The 22920-nt window shown below is 38.4% G+C and overlaps 1 protein-coding gene across 1 annotated transcript; it reads right to left on the reverse strand.

Moving 5' to 3' along the window:
• Positions 1 to 1023: 1023 nt before the first annotated feature.
• LOC144836438 (EF-hand calcium-binding domain-containing protein 6-like) lies at positions 1024 to 22715 on the reverse strand. The gene is made up of 25 exons (XM_078691581.1): positions 22610 to 22715; positions 22098 to 22287; positions 21409 to 21524; positions 20965 to 21191; positions 20390 to 20593; positions 19826 to 20072; positions 19234 to 19382; positions 18671 to 18781; positions 18462 to 18582; positions 10281 to 10451; positions 9724 to 9959; positions 8968 to 9307; positions 8593 to 8841; positions 8200 to 8435; positions 7639 to 7854; positions 7144 to 7302; positions 6564 to 6791; positions 6031 to 6226; positions 5598 to 5789; positions 4954 to 5187; positions 4195 to 4362; positions 3508 to 3679; positions 3122 to 3206; positions 2748 to 2862; positions 1024 to 2478 (listed from the first exon to the last, which is right to left on the reverse strand). Exons 2-25 carry the CDS (start codon positions 22264 to 22266, stop codon positions 2206 to 2208), a joined length of 4614 nt encoding a protein of 1537 aa, XP_078547707.1. The 5' UTR covers positions 22267 to 22287; positions 22610 to 22715; the 3' UTR covers positions 1024 to 2205.
• Positions 22716 to 22920: the final 205 nt, after the last annotated feature.

Below are 22920 nucleotides of genomic sequence, written 5' to 3' on the forward strand. Positions count from 1 at the left end.
CAAGGGTTTCTAATCATCAGCTGATTGTCAGAAAATGCTCAGCCTAACGGAATCAACCAATCAGAATATTGGGAAGAGAGGTGTGTCTCAAAGGTTGGCCAATCGGTGTTACGCAATGAGGCGAGCCTCCACGTCACTGACCTGCGAAGACGAGGAGCAGCAATGATGCAACATGACTTTCAGAATGTCAAAGTCAAATTATGTGTGACGCAGTTTGATACTGAAAATTTACAATAATTCTAGGCTTTGTAAAGGATCACTTTTGACACTAAATCAGGATAAAATAGACAGAAATTAATTTATGCTTATATTTTAATAAGCTAGGCTGATTTTGTATCTCTTCAATTCCAGGAAATGACCATTATGACCACATACCATAATGACTCTCTGGTTTTGGCTATGTCACCATGATATCACATATTTGGAGAAGGATGTAGAAAACACTACGGATAAAAATATAAATGACAATACTTTTTGACAATTCATTCAATAGATAATTAGTTATAATTATAGTATATAGACAAAACAATGAATGCATTGACTAGCAAAACAATTATCTTATTAGATAAGACTTTCTAGAATTAATTGTAGTTTTCAGTTGATTTATATTTTTTTCAGGAGTAGTGAAATGAAAAAGGGGAATTTAAACGATGAATGAATGATAAATGATGGCGAGTGGTGGCATGCAAGATTTTAAAGGGCCGGCCCCAAAAAAATGAAGTGGTGAAGTTATCTTACCAGCAAGGGGAAACTTGGATGGGCCTAGTCTACACTTGTATTCCAGTCATAGGAAAAATGTCTATACGCCAGTATTCAAGTTTGCGAGGAGGAGACGAATCTCTGCAATTCAAAACAACAGGATTTTCACAGGTCTTGATCATAACCTTGGTTTGCCAGTTTTTTGGTAGTCTTTTAATGTTTTATTTATTATTAAAAACATGTACCACCCTGCCATTGATTTAAACTAATATATAATCCAAGTCGACACTGTTAACTTACATACAAACTAAGTCATACATCATGAATATTGTATAACATTGTATTATCAATTGATTGTTGCATTATACATGATACATGTTGTTAAAATAGAAAAATACATTGTAATATGAACACTGCAAATTATATTGTTCTAAATACTGGTAGAATCAAAAGATGAATTTCTAGATTAAATTTAGCATATACAGGTATGTCATACATTGTAAAAATATAAGGTGGAAGTATTTTTATATAATATTTATAGCACTATTTAGGTTTGGAATTAAAGACTTTTATTTACAGTTAAGAAACAAGTTAAAACAATAACATTCTATAAATACACAAATTTAGTTGTTTTCTTTAAGCTTACATTATGTATCTGCACTCATGGTTAGTACATGGTTTACGTTTTTAATACCACTTGTAACCTTGCATGATTTTAGTCTTTATAAAGCAATGACAATACAGTTATTCAAAACAGTTACAAAACAGTACAAAGAAACCAGGGAGGTTTTATACTTGCCTGGTTTACACATTAATGACAATTGGAATCAAAAAGCTATAGTAGCTGTTGTTTAAATTCAATATAAATTCAACAAAAGAAGTACAGATGGAGCTGATAAAAACATTTTCAAAGTAGTAGTATCGTAGTAATAGAAAGGAGATGAAAACTGCACGCCTGTGCTATATTCAATTTGAATGAATAATTAAATATACATGAGAAATATGAATTAGATAAGGAAATGTTAATGATATTAAAAAGTTTAAAGAAAAGGTGGGATACAAAATATGATTGTAACTACTGTACAGTAACCATAGCACTACATTAGTAGCCAGCATTTTATCTGAAATAGTTATTATTTAAACCCAGCACCAAAGACGTGGAGAAACTTCTTCTCCTTCCGATTAATATCAAACATAATCACCCTGAACAATTCCACAACATTGATATTAAAAAACACAAATCCATTTTATAGCAATATACTGTACATATCTTAAACTATCATTACCAATATAAAACTATTACTATATTGTACAGCGGCATAATCACTTATCATGATTTTAAACCAAACTTATTATTAAACATACAATATTTATTATGAAATAATAAAAATGATATATAATTAATTTCACAAAATTCATGAATTGTTGAATTTATTGACAAATAAATTTAAAAGTTTTCATTTCCGCTCATTCTTTCATTCAAATATATTGACAAATTTGTGGTTTTTATTTGAGGTATGCACGTAAGAAATCATTGTAAGAAATTCTGCCCTCTAGATTTTTATCGTAGTACGTCATCAAATGGAAGAACTCGTCCTCAGTAAGGTTCACCATGAATTGACGCAAGACGTCCCTAAACTGATTTGTAGTGATGTAACCCTCGGCTGTTGCATCCAACCCACGAAACACTCGTCGCATCCTCTTCCAGTCTTGTACAACTCGTTCTCCAACACGGAGCATTAGATCAAGCATGTCACTACTTGCTGTACCAGGCGTCATCTGTAATTAAAATAATTATATAAATGCTCATAATGACAACAATGATAATAACAAAATAGGTAGGAACAATTATTAATGATTGGATGGACAACATTGAATGGATGAATAACAATAAATGAATGGATAATATTGGATGAATAATATTGGTTGGATAAATGGATGGATGGATACTATTGATGGATGGAAAACATTGGATGGATGAACAGAAGGATGACTGAATGACAACTTTGTAAATGAACAGAAAGGACAATCTTGCAATGTTTACTTACTGGAAGACGAGATTTATGGATTCGTTGGCGAGAAGTCAAATTCCTATCTCCACTTGCATTTGTAGCTGGGTTCATGTTCAGGACAAAGTTTCTCAAAAAGGAATTATAACTAAATCTGAAAAAAATAAAAATACAATTAAATAGTATATATTACATTCGAAATATAGAATCAAAATGGCTTGCCTTATTTTTTTTATTTTTTTTTATTTCATATATCAAACTATATGTATGAACAAATGAAAAATGACCACAGCATTTTGAAATGTTTTAAATTCACTCCTTCAATGGCATGATTACAACTTTACGCCTTGGTGATAACATCGTGTTTTCTAATCACAAAATGGAAAATGTAACAACCTCTTCCATATACTTACTTTCCATTTTCTTTTATGTCATATTTTGCCATAAGATCTCTGAAATCTTCTGATGATATTACCAAATTCAAGTCTTCAATAATTTCTAAAATTGTGAAAGTTACATCAATTGTATTAACAAATGTGCATGGATTTGCTGCTAATATATTTTTGTGGTTCTGGCATACACAATTCACTAATGTACTAGTAGTAATTGAAAGTAGTAGTATAGTAAAGTAGTATTGATATGTAGTATCTCAGTGTACTGCTAACCAACCTCTGTAGTGGATTAATGTGGATGCATTGACATGGTATCACTACTATAGTCCAACTACCAACTTTATCTATGTTTTTTCTTTGCATCAGAATTTGGTAATCATTTATAGAAGTGTAATTAGATTTGTTACCTTTAAAATCATAAATATCAATAAACCCTGTATCATCCGGGTCCTTAGAACGGCACTGACTTCTAATTTTCTGCCAATATTTAAATATCTTATGTTTCAGTTTATGTTCAATGTTTTCTGCATTTACCATTGGTGTAACCGTTCCTGCTCTGCTAGACAAGGAGCTCTGCGACTGTAAATAAAAGAACAAAATGTAAATTGTTACTATTATAAAAGTTGATACACTTACACTTTTTATGTAAATATTTAAAGTTTGTGGCAGGGTTCTATCCCCTGTTGCTACAGAATCAACTTAAATTTCATTTCAAATCTATAAAGATAAATCTACTGTACATTGGTTTGTGTAAAGCTGTGGCTTGGTTAATAAGGTCCAGGGTTCAATCCTGAACTAGTGCTAGGGTTGTAACTCACAATTTTTAAACCTCAAATAAGACTTAGTTTATAAGCATGTTGAATTATAAATATAGCTTATCTATCCTGTAATTCATTGGCGAGTAGCTTGCTGTTGGATGCGTATGAACTTTTGTATTAACAATTGGCTGCCACAAAAAATGTTCTACAATTACATTGTATGGCCTAGAATGTGTTGCTGTTGGATGCATTATGAACTTTTGTATTAACAATTGGCTGCCAAAAAAAATGTTGTACAATTACATTGTATGGCCTAGAATGTGTCAAACATAATACCTGTCTACTGTACAGTCTTCTAGCTGGCAGATTAAACCCATTATCTAGAGGATGCAACACGTCATCTAACTCTTCGGATATTTCCAATTCAGAATAATCCCTAACAAACTTTCTGTAATTCATGTTTCCAAATTCATTTACTTCAACTGTACTCCAGAGAAGATCAAACTGAAATTATTATCAACAAGTTATAAGTAAAATATTCACTTGAAATTAAATGTGCATCAACTGTTTACATCTACTATATAGAGCATTATGTACTTATATGTAATAAAAATTATAGGTATTTACTAAAAAAAAAGAAAACAACAATGGGCAAACAAAACAGAGTATGAAGGCTTGCACCAACTATCATCCAATCAAATATGAATATGAAAGACGATACCAGAAAACAAGCATGTTGTGATATTCGTCAGTATAACATCAGCATACCAACTGAAGAAGTCACGCTGAGTAGCTCAACAAAACTGACTTGAGACGTAAGTTTACATTGATTTATTTGTTGATGAATCTGTTTTACCTATTTACTGATTGTTCATATAAAGCTCTAAACTATCAAACTAGTGTGATGTTCCCATATATGGTAGTGATACAGTATGCCCAAATATGGTAGTGATATGATGTCATCGTATCCTTATATGGGCACATCACATTTTGTTGTCACATAAAGTTTGATAGTGTAGACAGAGCTTAATAAACAGTAAATATTAGTTCAAAGTCTTCTTGACATGCCAATTAAATATTGACCTTTTGACCTACCTGTGAATCATTGAGTCTAAATGCAAGTTCGTTAATAACATTTTTGAAGTCGTCCCTGGTGACCACTCCAATGTTAGCATAGTCTAAACTAGTGAAACGTTCCATAAACATGTCTTGGCGACCTGCAACAGCTTCCTTCAGTTCTCTCTGAATATCAAGCAGGTTGATTTCTTGAGGGGACAATGTTTTTTTCTTTTCTTGTTTTTGTAATGATTCAAACCAATTCTGTGCAAGCTGAAAAAACAATCATTGAAATATGTAAGAATGGGAAAATTTGAAATTAAAAAAAATAACAATAGATGAAGATGAGATGCGATATATATATAAAAGTCTAAAATAGATCCTTGTAAAAATAAAAGATAGACTTAAAACCCACATGACACTTATTTAAACATGGGTGAACGTGAACTTTCTATTTTAGTGGTGGGGTCAGGGAGTGGCAATAAAAGGCACAACACAAGTGACAGTTTAGACGATCCATCGTATCATGATTGGCTAAATTACTTGCGATACTACATACTTTTTGTTGCGTCTAAGTGGGATCCAAGCTTAACTTACTTACAGTAACATACTGGTACCAAATATGGTACAAATCAAAACACCATTAGTAAAAGATATGCTTCTCTATAAAAACTTTAACTTACATCTTGTTCACTAGTATTAAAGTCTTCCAGAAAAGCTTGATAATTGATTGTGAGATCTTGATTCACTTTGAGCTGGGCCATCAAAGCTTTGAATTGTTTATTAGTCAGTTTGAAACAAAAATTATCAAGAATTCGACGGAATTGGGAGGCATCAACACGCCCTCGCTTTTCACGATCAAATGCACCAAATGCCTGAAGAAAAAAACAAGTCATATAGTTGAATTGTTATTTATGATAATTTGGGAATTAATATTGGAAATTAAAATAATTTTAGGATTAGCAATATCTAAAAGCTTGTGACAGAAGTAAACAATTAATCCAGTGTTATTATGTTTTAAATTTTATCTGATTTTGATTCAAAATAAATATGATCAGATGAGAATTTTTCATACAAAGCAAATTGCTAAATAACTGTTGAAATAGAGAAACTCACAGCCATCAAGACACCTAGATTCTCCATAACCATTAACTTGATCTTTTTGACAGCTTTATCTGGTGGAAGTTGGGAGAAGGTTTCTGGTCGGACCACTGGATGATTCTTCTGTCGGTATTTCAATTCCCGAGCCTCATCAAAAGCATCCAAGAATTCGGTGTAGTTTAACATATTGCTGCCTGACATCAATCCAATTCTACAAAAAAGCATAAAAACCTCCAAATAAAAAGTAAATGAAAAAGAGGAATATAATAACATGTTACGTTTCTATGTTTTCTGGAACTTTTCATTGGAAGAAATGCCTTTTAAAAAGTGACACTTTCTATTGTGATTTCAATTTAAAAACATATTTATTTTCTTCCAAAATACAAAAAAAAACAAAAATAAAGATAGTACAAATTGAAATGTAAAAAAATGGATGGAGGCAGAATAAAAAAAAAAGATAAAAATCTTGAGGTGGGATTGCCTAAGACAAGTTGATATCTTAACAATAAACAAATAAATAAACGAGAACAATTTGAATATAAAATTACCTCTGCAAAAACTCCATCAGAATGTCATCAGTGACTAAATAGTTATGTTCAAGAAGCACCTTCTGAAGATCTTTGATGGAGATCTTCCCAGTGTTGCCAGTGTCAATGGCATTGAAGGCTTCTTGAAAGGAGCTGTAACGATCTCTAAAACGGTCTTTTAAGCCTTGCTCTAGCTGGTCAGCAGAGATAAATGTTGCATTCTGAGCCTGGTTTAGTGTGATATTCATTCTGAAATTAAGAATTTACAACGTAATTAATAGTTGGTTTAAAAGTATAAGGCAATGAAAATGAGTAAAAACCAAACTAGTACTTTCTACTGAGTAGGGTAAAGGTGGGTTGGATGGGTGTGCTTTGGGGTTTATAATCAATCTAAAGCTCTGTCTACACTATCAAAATAGGTTGACAAAAAAAAGTATGATGTGCCCAAATATGGTAGTGATATGCTTAAATATGGTAGTGATATGACATCTATATAATATGGGCACATCACATTTTTTTGTCACTTTCACCATAATTAACTGCAGTAATAATTGCAGTTGAAGTCCTCAAATGTTTCAAAATGATTGCCATAAAAACTTACTGCTTTTGCTGCTGGTCATCATGATGTAGTTCTAGATTTGCCTGAGAGTTGTCTACAATTCTCTTGCTGACACCCTCACCGTCTCCAGGAGCGAATGCTTGTCCCATCATCTTTAGAAAGTATTGGTGATCAATATAGCCTTTGTCTTGAGGATCATACCTAAAGTTGAGAAAGTTACATGCATAATTTTCAATTTGGTGGGCATCCAAATTTTACACTAGACAGAGGGGAGACTATACATTGTTTGATGCACCCTAGGTAAACTGTAATATCAAGAATGTTTGTGTAATATCATGTTTATCACATAGTTCACCAAAACAATCTTTGATCGGTATTTATTAAATGATACAATGATAAATCAATGTACCGGTGGTTAGAGGAGACCCATTCACATGTGGATCTTCAAAGAGCTCTATGAAGTCTGTATAACTTAAATGATACAATGGTATACAAATTACCACCAATTTATCACCAACAAAATAAAGTAATTCTAACCTCTTCCAAAGACGACTAAATTCATCCTTGGTCATGGTTATCAAGAAAGTGTAGAGAAGGTCGCGGAGTTCTTTCCGCGTGATGACACCGTTGCTGTTCTTATCGATTGATCTGAAAGCCTTTGCCAAATCATGATATTGTCTCTCTGCTTTAGCCACCAGGATCTGGTGTACCTCTTCCGCTATTAACTTGGCTGGGGCTAGAGTTTGGTTATATCTGGAATCAAAGTAAAATATTTGATTTTTAATAATAAAAACTATAAAATATTCAGCCTATTTTTTTATGATCCTGTACTCCTTTTTATATCTCCAATTATAAATAGTTTTCTCTTCTTTCTGGCTGTTTTACTATAATTTTTTGATTTGATCTCCATAAAACTAATACTCATAACATTTTCTATTTTTTGTTTGGTTGTTGCATATTTCGAATAGTATTTAATTGTTTTATAGACTTTTTTCAACTTCAATCAAAGTATATTATGATTGCAATGAATAAATAAATTCAGCCTACACGAATGATGTAATCATTAAGCAGCAACAAAAGCCCAATTTCCCTCCTTACCTGTGGTCCGAATCCAGCCATTTGTGACCCTCTTCTGTGTCCACAAGTTCAAACTTATCTAAGAACTGACGGTAGTTGAGTTTAGTTCGTCTACTAATACCAATCCGTGACATGAGGGATACAAATTCTTGATCAGAAATGACAAACATCATGGTACCCATAATTCGGTTGAAATCGTCACGACCTATCAATCCATCATGATCGTCATCCAGTTTGTAAAAAGCGTCTCTTAAACTCTGTAAAGTAAACAATATTATTTGTTTTTTTTAACAATACAGTGTACAAGAAACGCAAAAATATAATTTAAAAACATCTAGTCATTGATTGCATTAGAATTTACTTTACTAATTACTTTCTCAACTAACTAAAAATACGTAATAGCTTGTTACCTACCCCATAGGTTTCTCTAAGCTTACTGAGAAGCTTAGATCCAACTTGATCTGCTGTCATTTTTTGTATTGGTAAATCAATGTACTGGTGGTTAGAGGAGTGCTGTATTTCTAAACCAGGCCCATTCACACGTGGATCTTCAAAGAGCTCTATGAAGTCTGTATAACTTAGAGGTATTTTGGAAATACCAAGGCGGTCACAGAGAATTTGAAACTGATCATCTAACATATACATTCCAAAACTCTCCAACACCTAAAATAAAATGACAAAAGAGATTGTTTTTAATGTCTGAAGCCATGTTTTAATGTAATTTTATTTTAATTTAAGCACAGTATCAATTTATAGTCAAGATTTCAAATTTCTAAACGTAATACAAACCTCTCTGAGTTCCTTTTTGTGTAGTTTTCCTTTTTTGTTTTTACAGTATCTTAAAAAGTTCTGTCGTATATGTGAAGATTTCTGTGACATTCGATCTTTCAACTTCATGATGACGGTATCAGCAGACATTTGGTTGGTCTGATTGAGGGCGTTTACTTGGACTTGATAAAGACGCATATCTAAGTCAGCTTGCCTTTGCTGTTCATTGAGATCACTGAGAACATGAATTTGTGTACTGGTGCCAACGACATCTCCGGGGGAGACATCAACATCAAGTGCGTCTAAGAACTGTGCTAACAGAATTTTACCATCACTTCCCTCCTCACAACGGTTCCATAAACTGTAAAATGTAACAATGGTTTACGTCAATACATGTACTTCAAATCATGTGACATAATGTGACAAATAATGGGTAATAAGCTCTGTGTACACTATCAAACTAGTTTGACAAAGTTTGATGTGACCAAATATGGTGGTGATAACCCAAATATGCTAGTGATATGACATAATCATGTCCATATAATAATAATGGGCACATCACATTTCTTTGTCACATAAAGTTTGATAGTGTAGATATAGCTTTAAACATGAAAGCAACTACCACGCAATATTTTTTCAAATTGAAATAAACTTATTTATTAGGGTAGAATAAATACTTTTAGAATACTATATATTAATTGTTTTCATGATTTTTTGTTGTATTCTTTAGTATGTACAGTTTTTTAGTTCATTGTATGATATCTATTACTCGCTCACCTTTCAAGATGGTCATTCGAGAGTGTCATGACATGTCTATTCAACAATTTGCGCAAGTTCCGTTTTGTTATATAACCGGTTTCATCCGGATCCATGCCTCGGAATGCGGCACTCAAAGGTTTCCAATATTCCACGATCTTTTCCTTCAGGATTTCTTCTAATGTGCTCCATGCAAGAGTAGCAGGGGCTGGATCACTGTTGTACCGATGAGCCGAGTTTAACCACTTATGACCCTCCTTTATTACAAAAAGTTGAAAAGTAATCATGTCTGCTCTCCTACTTTGTTATTTAATATTTGTATACTGCTTTTATTTTCAAACTTAATTATATAATCTTAAGGTTTTTTTTACTCATTTTCTTTTTTTTATTTTCATTATTTATTCTTTTTTTTTTAAGGGTGCATATTAGTTTACACTATGCATCCTCTATGTATATGTATACATTGAAGCTGGCCTAAATAGTTCAGTTTCAAGAATGAATTTAATAACAAACAATTTTCAAAAATATTCCACTTTCCAGTGTGTCTAGTTTTTTATTTCAATAAAAATATTATTTACCTCTGTTTCTCTGACTTCAAAGAGGTCTAAGAATCGATGGTAGTGGATTGAGTTCCTGCCATCTGCATCCAGAAGATTCATAAGAGCATGCAACTCTTTCTCATTTAAACTAATTGTGAACTTCTCCAGAACCTTCTGAAATTCCTTCCTACTAACTTTACCATCTCGGTTCTACAACAAAATTGTAATAAATATTATAACTAACTCTGCAAACTTTACATTTCTCTTTCAGTTTTTTAGAACAGCACATTTTTAAACCAATTTCACAATTAAGTGGCAGAGAAGTCATCATGAATTCATCCATTGGATGGTTAAACTGCTAAACTATTGCATGAGATAAGAGCAGGGACGTAGCCAACATGAGGTAGACAAGGTGCTCGCCTTGTCTGAATTCATCCATTGGATGGTTAAACTGCTAAACTATTGCATGAGATAAGAGCAGGGACGTAGCCAACATGAGGTAGACGAGGTGCTCGCCTTGTCTGAATTCATCCATTGGATGGTTAAACTGCTAAACTATTGCATGAGATAAGAGCAGGGACGTAGCCAACATGAGGTAGACGAGGTGCTCGCCTTGTTAAACTATTGCATGAGATAAGAGCAGGGACGTAGCCAACATGAGGTAGACGAGGTGCTCGCCTTGTTAAACTATTGCATGAGATAAGAGCAGGGACGTAGCCAACATGAGGTAGACGAGGTGCTCGCCTTGTTAAACTATTGCATGAGATAAGAGCAGGGACGTAGCCAACATGAGGTAGACGAGGTGCTCGCCTTGTTAAACTATTGCATGAGATAACAGCAGGGACGTAGCCAACATGAGGTAGACGAGGTGCTCGCCTTGTTAAACTATTGCATGAGATAAGAGCAGGGACGTAGCCAACATGAGGTAGACGAGGTGCTCGCCTTGTTAAACTATTGCATGAGATAAGAGCAGGGACGTAGCCAACATGAGGTAGACGAGGTGCTCGCCTTGTTAAACTATTGCATGAGATAAGAGCAGGGACGTAGCCAACATGAGGTAGACGAGGTGCTCGCCTTGTTAAACTATTGCATGAGATAAGAGCAGGGACGTAGCCAACATGAGGTAGACGAGGTGCTCGCCTTGTTAAACTATTGCATGAGATAAGAGCAGGGACGTAGCCAACATGAGGTAGACGAGGTGCTCGCCTTGTTAAACTATTGCATGAGATAAGAGCAGGGACGTAGCCAACATGAGGTAGACGAGGTGCTCGCCTTGTTAAACTATTGCATGAGATAAGAGCAGGGACGTAGCCAACATGAGGTAGACGAGGTGCTCGCCTTGTTAAACTATTGCATGAGATAAGAGCAGGGACGTAGCCAACATGAGGTAGACGAGGTGCTCGCCTTGTTAAACTATTGCATGAGATAAGAGCAGGGACGTAGCCAACATGAGGTAGACGAGGTGCTCGCCTTGTTAAACTATTGCATGAGATAAGAGCAGGGACGTAGCCAACATGAGGTAGACGAGGTGCTCGCCTTGTTAAACTATTGCATGAGATAAGAGCAGGGACGTAGCCAACATGAGGTAGACGAGGTGCTCGCCTTGTTAAACTATTGCATGAGATAAGAGCAGGGACGTAGCCAACATGAGGTAGACGAGGTGCTCGCCTTGTTAAACTATTGCATGAGATAAGAGCAGGGACGTAGCCAACATGAGGTAGACGAGGTGCTCGCCTTGTTAAACTATTGCATGAGATAAGAGCAGGGACGTAGCCAACATGAGGTAGACGAGGTGCTCGCCTTGTTAAACTATTGCATGAGATAAGAGCAGGGACGTAGCCAACATGAGGTAGACGAGGTGCTCGCCTTGTTAAACTATTGCATGAGATAAGAGCAGGGACGTAGCCAACATGAGGTAGACGAGGTGCTCGCCTTGTTAAACTATTGCATGAGATAAGAGCAGGGACGTAGCCAACATGAGGTAGACGAGGTGCTCGCCTTGTTAAACTATTGCATGAGATAAGAGCAGGGACGTAGCCAACATGAGGTAGACGAGGTGCTCGCCTTGTTAAACTATTGCATGAGATAAGAGCAGGGACGTAGCCAACATGAGGTAGACGAGGTGCTCGCCTTGTTAAACTATTGCATGAGATAAGAGCAGGGACGTAGCCAACATGAGGTAGACGAGGTGCTCGCCTTGTTAAACTATTGCATGAGATAAGAGCAGGGACGTAGCCAACATGAGGTAGACGAGGTGCTCGCCTTGTTAAACTATTGCATGAGATAAGAGCAGGGACGTAGCCAACATGAGGTAGACGAGGTGCTCGCCTTGTTAAACTATTGCATGAGATAAGAGCAGGGACGTAGCCAACATGAGGTAGACGAGGTGCTCGCCTTGTTAAACTATTGCATGAGATAAGAGCAGGGACGTAGCCAACATGAGGTAGACGAGGTGCTCGCCTTGTTAAACTATTGCATGAGATAAGAGCAGGGACGTAGCCAACATGAGGTAGACGAGGTGCTCGCCTTGTTAAACTATTGCATGAGATAAGAGCAGGGACGTAGCCAACATGAGGTAGACGAGGTGCTCGCCTTGTTAAACTATTGCATGAGATAAGAGCAGGGACGTAGCCAACATGAGGTAGACGAGGTGCTCGCCTTGTTAAACTATTGCATGAGATAAGAGCAGGGACGTAGCCAACATGAGGTAGACGAGGTGCTCGCCTTGTTAAACTATTGCATGAGATAAGAGCAGGGACGTAGCCAACATGAGGTAGACGAGGTGCTCGCCTTGTTAAACTATTGCATGAGATAAGAGCAGGGACGTAGCCAACATGAGGTAGACGAGGTGCTCGCCTTGTTAAACTATTGCATGAGATAAGAGCAGGGACGTAGCCAACATGAGGTAGACGAGGTGCTCGCCTTGTTAAACTATTGCATGAGATAAGAGCAGGGACGTAGCCAACATGAGGTAGACGAGGTGCTCGCCTTGTTAAACTATTGCATGAGATAAGAGCAGGGACGTAGCCAACATGAGGTAGACGAGGTGCTCGCCTTGTTAAACTATTGCATGAGATAAGAGCAGGGACGTAGCCAACATGAGGTAGACGAGGTGCTCGCCTTGTTAAACTATTGCATGAGATAAGAGCAGGGACGTAGCCAACATGAGGTAGACGAGGTGCTCGCCTTGTTAAACTATTGCATGAGATAAGAGCAGGGACGTAGCCAACATGAGGTAGACGAGGTGCTCGCCTTGTTAAACTATTGCATGAGATAAGAGCAGGGACGTAGCCAACATGAGGTAGACGAGGTGCTCGCCTTGTTAAACTATTGCATGAGATAAGAGCAGGGACGTAGCCAACATGAGGTAGACGAGGTGCTCGCCTTGTTAAACTATTGCATGAGATAAGAGCAGGGACGTAGCCAACATGAGGTAGACGAGGTGCTCGCCTTGTTAAACTATTGCATGAGATAAGAGCAGGGACGTAGCCAACATGAGGTAGACGAGGTGCTCGCCTTGTTAAACTATTGCATGAGATAAGAGCAGGGACGTAGCCAACATGAGGTAGACGAGGTGCTCGCCTTGTTAAACTATTGCATGAGATAAGAGCAGGGACGTAGCCAACATGAGGTAGACGAGGTGCTCGCCTTGTTAAACTATTGCATGAGATAAGAGCAGGGACGTAGCCAACATGAGGTAGACGAGGTGCTCGCCTTGTTAAACTATTGCATGAGATAAGAGCAGGGACGTAGCCAACATGAGGTAGACGAGGTGCTCGCCTTGTTAAACTATTGCATGAGATAAGAGCAGGGACGTAGCCAACATGAGGTAGACGAGGTGCTCGCCTTGTTAAACTATTGCATGAGATAAGAGCAGGGACGTAGCCAACATGAGGTAGACGAGGTGCTCGCCTTGTTAAACTATTGCATGAGATAAGAGCAGGGACGTAGCCAACATGAGGTAGACGAGGTGCTCGCCTTGTTAAACTATTGCATGAGATAAGAGCAGGGACGTAGCCAACATGAGGTAGACGAGGTGCTCGCCTTGTTAAACTATTGCATGAGATAAGAGCAGGGACGTAGCCAACATGAGGTAGACGAGGTGCTCGCCTTGTTAAACTATTGCATGAGATAAGAGCAGGGACGTAGCCAACATGAGGTAGACGAGGTGCTCGCCTTGTTAAACTATTGCATGAGATAAGAGCAGGGACGTAGCCAACATGAGGTAGACGAGGTGCTCGCCTTGTTAAACTATTGCATGAGATAAGAGCAGGGACGTAGCCAACATGAGGTAGACGAGGTGCTCGCCTTGTTAAACTATTGCATGAGATAAGAGCAGGGACGTAGCCAACATGAGGTAGACGAGGTGCTCGCCTTGTTAAACTATTGCATGAGATAAGAGCAGGGACGTAGCCAACATGAGGTAGACGAGGTGCTCGCCTTGTTAAACTATTGCATGAGATAAGAGCAGGGACGTAGCCAACATGAGGTAGACGAGGTGCTCGCCTTGTTAAACTATTGCATGAGATAAGAGCAGGGACGTAGCCAACATGAGGTAGACGAGGTGCTCGCCTTGTTAAACTATTGCATGAGATAAGAGCAGGGACGTAGCCAACATGAGGTAGACGAGGTGCTCGCCTTGTTAAACTATTGCATGAGATAAGAGCAGGGACGTAGCCAACATGAGGTAGACGAGGTGCTCGCCTTGTTAAACTATTGCATGAGATAAGAGCAGGGACGTAGCCAACATGAGGTAGACGAGGTGCTCGCCTTGTTAAACTATTGCATGAGATAAGAGCAGGGACGTAGCCAACATGAGGTAGACGAGGTGCTCGCCTTGTTAAACTATTGCATGAGATAAGAGCAGGGACGTAGCCAACATGAGGTAGACGAGGTGCTCGCCTTGTTAAACTATTGCATGAGATAAGAGCAGGGACGTAGCCAACATGAGGTAGACGAGGTGCTCGCCTTGTTAAACTATTGCATGAGATAAGAGCAGGGACGTAGCCAACATGAGGTAGACGAGGTGCTCGCCTTGTTAAACTATTGCATGAGATAAGAGCAGGGACGTAGCCAACATGAGGTAGACGAGGTGCTCGCCTTGTTAAACTATTGCATGAGATAAGAGCAGGGACGTAGCCAACATGAGGTAGACGAGGTGCTCGCCTTGTTAAACTATTGCATGAGATAAGAGCAGGGACGTAGCCAACATGAGGTAGACGAGGTGCTCGCCTTGTTAAACTATTGCATGAGATAAGAGCAGGGACGTAGCCAACATGAGGTAGACGAGGTGCTCGCCTTGTTAAACTATTGCATGAGATAAGAGCAGGGACGTAGCCAACATGAGGTAGACGAGGTGCTCGCCTTGTTAAACTATTGCATGAGATAAGAGCAGGGACGTAGCCAACATGAGGTAGACGAGGTGCTCGCCTTGTTAAACTATTGCATGAGATAAGAGCAGGGACGTAGCCAACATGAGGTAGACGAGGTGCTCGCCTTGTTAAACTATTGCATGAGATAAGAGCAGGGACGTAGCCAACATGAGGTAGACGAGGTGCTCGCCTTGTTAAACTATTGCATGAGATAAGAGCAGGGACGTAGCCAACATGAGGTAGACGAGGTGCTCGCCTTGTTAAACTATTGCATGAGATAAGAGCAGGGACGTAGCCAACATGAGGTAGACGAGGTGCTCGCCTTGTTAAACTATTGCATGAGATAAGAGCAGGGACGTAGCCAACATGAGGTAGACGAGGTGCTCGCCTTGTTAAACTATTGCATGAGATAAGAGCAGGGACGTAGCCAACATGAGGTAGACGAGGTGCTCGCCTTGTTAAACTATTGCATGAGATAAGAGCAGGGACGTAGCCAACATGAGGTAGACGAGGTGCTCGCCTTGTTAAACTATTGCATGAGATAAGAGCAGGGACGTAGCCAACATGAGGTAGACGAGGTGCTCGCCTTGTTAAACTATTGCATGAGATAAGAGCAGGGACGTAGCCAACATGAGGTAGACGAGGTGCTCGCCTTGTTAAACTATTGCATGAGATAAGAGCAGGGACGTAGCCAACATGAGGTAGACGAGGTGCTCGCCTTGTTAAACTATTGCATGAGATAAGAGCAGGGACGTAGCCAACATGAGGTAGACGAGGTGCTCGCCTTGTTAAACTATTGCATGAGATAAGAGCAGGGACGTAGCCAACATGAGGTAGACGAGGTGCTCGCCTTGTTAAACTATTGCATGAGATAAGAGCAGGGACGTAGCCAACATGAGGTAGACGAGGTGCTCGCCTTGTTAAACTATTGCATGAGATAAGAGCAGGGACGTAGCCAACATGAGGTAGACGAGGTGCTCGCCTTGTTAAACTATTGCATGAGATAAGAGCAGGGACGTAGCCAACATGAGGTAGACGAGGTGCTCGCCTTGTTAAACTATTGCATGAGATAAGAGCAGGGACGTAGCCAACATGAGGTAGACGAGGTGCTCGCCTTGTTAAACTATTGCATGAGATAAGAGCAGGGACGTAGCCAACATGAGGTAGACGAGGTGCTCGCCTTGTTAAACTATTGCATGAGATAAGAGCAGGGACGTAGCCAACATGAGGTAGACGAGGTGCTCGCCTTGTTAAACTATTGCATGAGATAAGAGCAGGGACGTAGCCAACATGAGGTAGACGAGGTGCTCGCCTTGTTAAACTATTGCATGAGATAAGAGCAGGGACGTAGCCAACATGAGGTAGACGAGGTGCTCGCCTTGTTAAACTATTGCATGAGATAAGCAGCAGGGACGTAGCCAACATGAGGTAGACGAGGTGCTCGCCTTGTTAAACTATTGCATGAGATAAGAGCAGGGACGTAGCCAACATGAGGTAGACGAGGTGCTCGCCTTGTTAAACTATTGCATGAGATAAGAGCAGGGACGTAGCCAACATGAGGTAGACGAGGTGCTCGCCTTGTTAAACTATTGCATGAGATAAGAGCAGGGACGTAGCCAACATGAGGTAGACGAGGTGCTCGCCTTGTTAAACTATTGCATGAGATAAGAGCAGGGACGTAGCCAACATGAGGTAGACGAGGTGCTCGCCTTGTTAAACTATTGCATGAGATAAGAGCAGGGACGTAGCCAACATGAGGTAGACGAGGTGCTCGCCTTGTTAAACTATTGCATGAGATAAGAGCAGGGACGTAGCCAACATGAGGTAGACGAGGTGCTCGCCTTGTTAAACTATTGCATGAGATAAGAGCAGGGACGTAGCCAACATGAGGTAGACGAGGTGCTCGCCTTGTTAAACTATTGCATGAGATAAGAGCAGGGACGTAGCCAACATGAGGTAGACGAGGTGCTCGCCTTGTTAAACTATTGCATGAGATAAGAGCAGGGACGTAGCCAACATGAGGTAGACGAGGTGCTCGCCTTGTTAAACTATTGCATGAGATAACAGCAGGGACGTAGCCAACATGAGGTAGACGAGGTGCTCGCCTTGTTAAACTATTGCATGAGATAAGAGCAGGGACGTAGCCAACATGAGGTAGACGAGGTGCTCGCCTTGTTAAACTATTGCATGAGATAAGAGCAGGGACGTAGCCAACATGAGGTAGACGAGGTGCTCGCCTTGCTAAACTATTGCATGAGATAAGAGCAGGGACGTAGCCAACATGAGGTAGACGAGGTGCTCGCCTTGTTAAACTATTGCATGAGATAAGAGCAGGGACGTAGCCAACATGAGGTAGACGAGGTGCTCGCCTTGTTAAACTATTGCATGAGATAAGAGCAGGGACGTAGCCAACATGAGGTAGACGAGGTGCTCGCCTTGTTAAACTATTGCATGAGATAAGAGCAGGGACGTAGCCAACATGAGGTAGACGAGGTGCTCGCCTTGTTAAACTATTGCATGAGATAAGAGCAGGGACGTAGCCAACATGAGGTAGACGAGGTGCTCGCCTTGTTAAACTATTGCATGAGATAAGAGCAGGGACGTAGCCAACATGAGGTAGACGAGGTGCTCGCCTTGTTAAACTATTGCATGAGATAAGAGCAGGGACGTAGCCAACATGAGGTAGACGAGGTGCTCGCCTTGTCTGAAATTTTCATTGTCACCACCCACTCCAATTCCCCAGCACAGATCGTCAAGTTTTATATCAATAATTATATTTAAAGCATCTTTGCCTCGTCTGTTTTTAACTTCTCGCTACAGCCTTGAACAGTGTGATGTGTTTACTTACATAATCAAAGACCAGGAATGCATCCTTTATTGAAGTATATCTGGTTGTAACATGTTTGTGAAGCATCTTAAGGAGGTCCTTCATTTCAACATCATACTCTGCTTCCCGAATTGGATTCACTCTGCAAGGTTGAAAATCAAACAAAATAAAATAAAAAATACAATGTTTTAAAAAAATTGAACAATCTAGTATCGGTGATCGTTACTCACTTGTGGTTGCACTTAATTGGCAAAGTTTGTCCGTTTCCTTCAATTCTTGGATTTTGGAATTTTTCTAGAAAATGTTCCCATGGAACTTTGTGGGATGCTTTGAATCCACACCTGAAATAAATGTACAGTTAGCATCAATGTTAGGGCCTGTCAGTCAAACAATACAACTAATAAATTGTAGGGTGTGTAGAAGCCAACATAAGAGCCTGAAAGTTTAACTTCAGTATGATGTTGGCTTCTTACTGTATAAACTATTTCTATAAGCAATGTTATATCTTGATGTGCTTATTGTTGACGAGCATACTAATTTCCTATTGGACAAATAAATGAATTGATTTAAAACACAAACAGTACTACATAAACTACATAAGCTTTCAACCTTTTAACATATCACAAAAGGAAAGCATGCCTTAACTTTACAGCATTACTCTTGTAGGTGTTTGTAGTATAACAACAAACATTACCAAGATCTTCTCCCCTTTTTAGGAGTTATTCACCATGTCAACCTTCAAGAAATATTTAGAGCAGTTTTAAAGACTAAGAATAAAATGATGCACACTGACCTGTCCATTAACTGTGAGAATAGTTGGTCCGACATTGGTAATGTAAAATGCACAAGCACTGACTTCAAATCCTCTAGGTAGATGTAACCATCTTGTTTGCTGTCAAACGCCATGAATGCTTTCTTTAAGTTTACGTAATTCTCTTTCATCTGCAACAAACCAAAAAAAGTGTTTTTGTTATATTATTATTGTATTATATTATATTTGAAAAGAGCCATTAAATATTTATATTAAAATTTAAGAGGATGCTTTAATATGTTAACAAAACTGTTTTTGTGGATGTTGCGTACTGTAAGCATTACATTTAAAATATGTATTAATAGAAAATATTATTGAAATAAAGTCTCTGGAAATGAAAACAAAAATAAGAGGTTATATTTTGATCCCTGCTTGTTTCCTTTTCTGTCTGTCCACGTACAAGATATCCAACTTAAGGGACTATTAACAGTATTTGTTGTAACATGACTGTATAGACTTCAATTTGGTGTCATTTAGATTCGCAGTCCCATCTCATTAGTGTGTTGGAGCTTTGCCCTCTTGCAATTTTATCTAGTTATCAATTTAATTTGGTTTCTTTAAAAGAAGTACTTACCCGTTTCCTTAATTCTGCTTCAATCTGTCCAAAGTTCATTCCTTTAACCATATCATCTGTTCTGTTAATCACTGCCAGTTTTTCTGTTTCTTTCTGACGAAGATTCTGTTTCTCAGTAAAGCCCAGTCCGACCTTTGCTCCGTCTGGCATTGTTTTCTTCCTTCTTTCAACGTTGATACCGAGTCTTCTCAAAAACTCATAGTAGTTTATAATTCCAGAATGATGAAAATCATACCGAGCCCACAACCTAACATGAACAATTTTTCCTTTTTAATTAATTTACCCCAATAATACATTAGCACAGTTTTGTCAGTACCTGGGTACATGGACAATTAGCACTAGCTCCATTTCCCATTCTAGATTTTGTGTTTGTTGCTGGTAAATGTATTGGGTTTTTCAGACTGCTTAAGACCATATCACATATATTTGAGTAACAGGCGGCTGGTAGAATGGGTATCAAAAAGACTGGAATTGTACTAGTTAGGTTTGTAAACTACATTTGTAACAACCCTGGGCAGGGGTATTTGCTATTAAAATATAAAACATTCTGGAAAATGCATTTACCTGTCAAACTGACTGTCAGACATTCGTAGACAGTAATTCTCAAGAACTTTCCGCATCTCATGTTGCTGAATACGACCGTCGCGATTATAATCAAACAGTCGTAATGCTCTTAGAACATTCTTCATATTAGCTGCAATTCTTTCACGCAACTGACGCTCAAGTACATCGACTCCCATGTCATGTGGTGATTGTGTGTAGCTGTACCTGAAGTATGTAACATAAATGAATTAATAATTTTAGCAACAAAATACTTTTTTTACATAAATTATAACAATAACACAATTATATACATAAATGAGGTAAATTCCACTAAATCTGTTGATAAATTGAATATTTAAAATGATTTTTTATTGAATTGTTTTGAAACTTTTTAATGATTCTCAATGACATCTCAAATGCTGAATACAGAAATCAAAAACAGCTGATGTACATACAGCTGCCGGAAATGACAATAAAAAGAGTCTAAAAATAATTAAATGTAAAATCAATAAGATCATTCATGACAACACATGTCCTTAGCAACCATTATGCATCCAAAATAAAAAAGTCTAATAAATTGAATTTTAATATCCTACCTATGACCTGACGCCATCTTCCATGACTCTTTTGAGCCATCTGACCTTCCAGCAAACCTATCTAGGAAATCGCAGTAGTTAATAGTTCCGTTGGCATTACTCGCTACCTTGGCCATAATACCGTCAAACTGCTCAGTTGTTAATGGAAAACAAAAGTTGTCAAGCACCCGTCGTAGCTCTCCACGCGTGATCGTCAAGCTATGATCAATATCATAGTTTTGAAAAGCCTACACAAGATGAAAAATACATATTTTAGGATTAAAGTATTAAGACATAAGAACATACATTTTTTTAACTAAAAGGCATACAAAACATTAAAATAATCAGATAACAGAAAGACAATGAATGTATTTGTTTCGTTTTTTTGTGAAGTGTCTTATTACAATTATAGAAAAAATTCCATTGCTAAATAAATGAGATAGTTTTTAAAGCGTGTGTACTTACTTGTTTAAGATCATGGTAGTGACGCAAAGCTTTGTCCCTTAAGAGTTGCTCAACTTCAATGATGCTTAGGTTCCTATTAACTATAACAGAAGTTGAGGATGAGCCTGCGGATGATCCTAAAAGAATGTAAACATGTGTTAATTTTCAATGTTATCAATCAGAGTGGAGTTGTGGCTTGGTGGTTATGATGCTTGGCTACTACTCCAAAGGTCCTGGGTTCAAGTCCCGTCACATGTCAGGATTTTTTCTAAGGACAAAATTACAACTCCACTCCCAAAGACTTGTAATAAGACTTTGTTTATGTAGAGCATCTTGTGTATATGTTTGTCTTGTGAACCTCTGAGGGTCCCTAATGATCAGCAATTGCTGGATGGATCACCCTCATTAAATATGGTATAAAAAAAACAATATATTATAACGGCAGAATGAATTACTCCTACAAACTACACAGCGATCCCATTTAAACAAATAAAATAGTCTAAAGGCCAATATAACAGATGAGCCGTAATATGTTATTCCTTATGACCATTTACACAAAACGCGAAGTGGAGGAGGCGGTTTCTGATCAGGATAGATATAAATTATATGTGGGACAAGATGCACGGTTTTCCACTTACCGTTACCACTCGTCTGTGTAAGACGATTTACCAAAATGAACCATGGCAAATAGGTCTATAATTATGTCTTACCTGCAGACCAGCTTCTACTGACTGGATCAAGATGTAACTTCTGATTACTTGGTCGACGCATACTTTGAGCAGTCTTCAAGATTTCACGAGGAGTAAAGAACACACCGGTTGAAGCTGGTCGAATGCTTAGACCAGCAGAGTCGGCTGGTGGGAATACCTTATCAAACATGATGAACCTGGTCCTACTAGGCTAATGAGAATCAATTAATTAATAATAATAATAATTAATTAAATGATGAATACGCACGGATATGTTTCAAGAAAATTAACAAGATTATTACTGTAGAAAATGTCTAAATAGAGAGGCCTCTGTGGATAGACTATGGCCTAGACTTAGAAGGGCCTAGGCAAGCCAAGTAGCTAGTTAACCAGGTTGGCTAGCCTATAGGCCTAGAGTCTAACAGGATAGAGGGCCTAGCTAGTTAGGCCTGGCTAGGCTATGGATAATAAGCCGGCCCTCCTGGGCCTAGGGCCTAGCCTACCTAATTTACTTGTAACTTTTAATGTCTTACCTAATCGCTTACAGAAACTCTTTTACCCTGCTGAGAACTAACAAATAACAGGCTACTCCCTGTCTGAATCCCCTACATGTATTTTACTAGGAGTCGGCGGAAAGTACAGACATTATTGACACCCTCCTCCCCAAATAAATAAAAATGTGTGTTTTGTTCACATGCGCCGCACAGTTTTTAGTCGTCAATGTTTACATGGGTCACGTGATAACTGTCATGGTTGCTAAGCATTATTGTCAGTAGCGCCCTCTACAGTTGGTAATTCTTAACAAATTTTTATATACTTTGATTAGTGTCGTGTGTATAAAGTT

The sequence above is a fragment of the Antedon bifida genome, chromosome 1 (assembly GCF_963402885.1).
Source record: "Antedon bifida chromosome 1, ecAntBifi1.1, whole genome shotgun sequence".
NCBI lineage: Eukaryota > Metazoa > Echinodermata > Crinoidea > Comatulida > Antedonidae > Antedon > Antedon bifida.

What these genes read in the sequence shown, in the direction of transcription:
- LOC144836438 (XM_078691581.1), bottom strand. Translation starts at nt 22,266, where the DNA reads ATGTTTGATAAGGTATTCCCACCAGCCGACTCTGCTGGTCTAAGCATT. An exon ending in GACATAAAAGAAAATGGAAA is followed by an intron (nt 2,863 to 3,121) that starts GTAAGTATATGG and finishes TATTTTTTTCAG; the next exon opens with ATTTAGTTATAATTCCTTTT. An exon ending in TCCATAAATCTCGTCTTCCA is followed by an intron (nt 2,479 to 2,747) that starts GTAAGTAAACAT and finishes TTTTAATTACAG; the next exon opens with ATGACGCCTGGTACAGCAAG.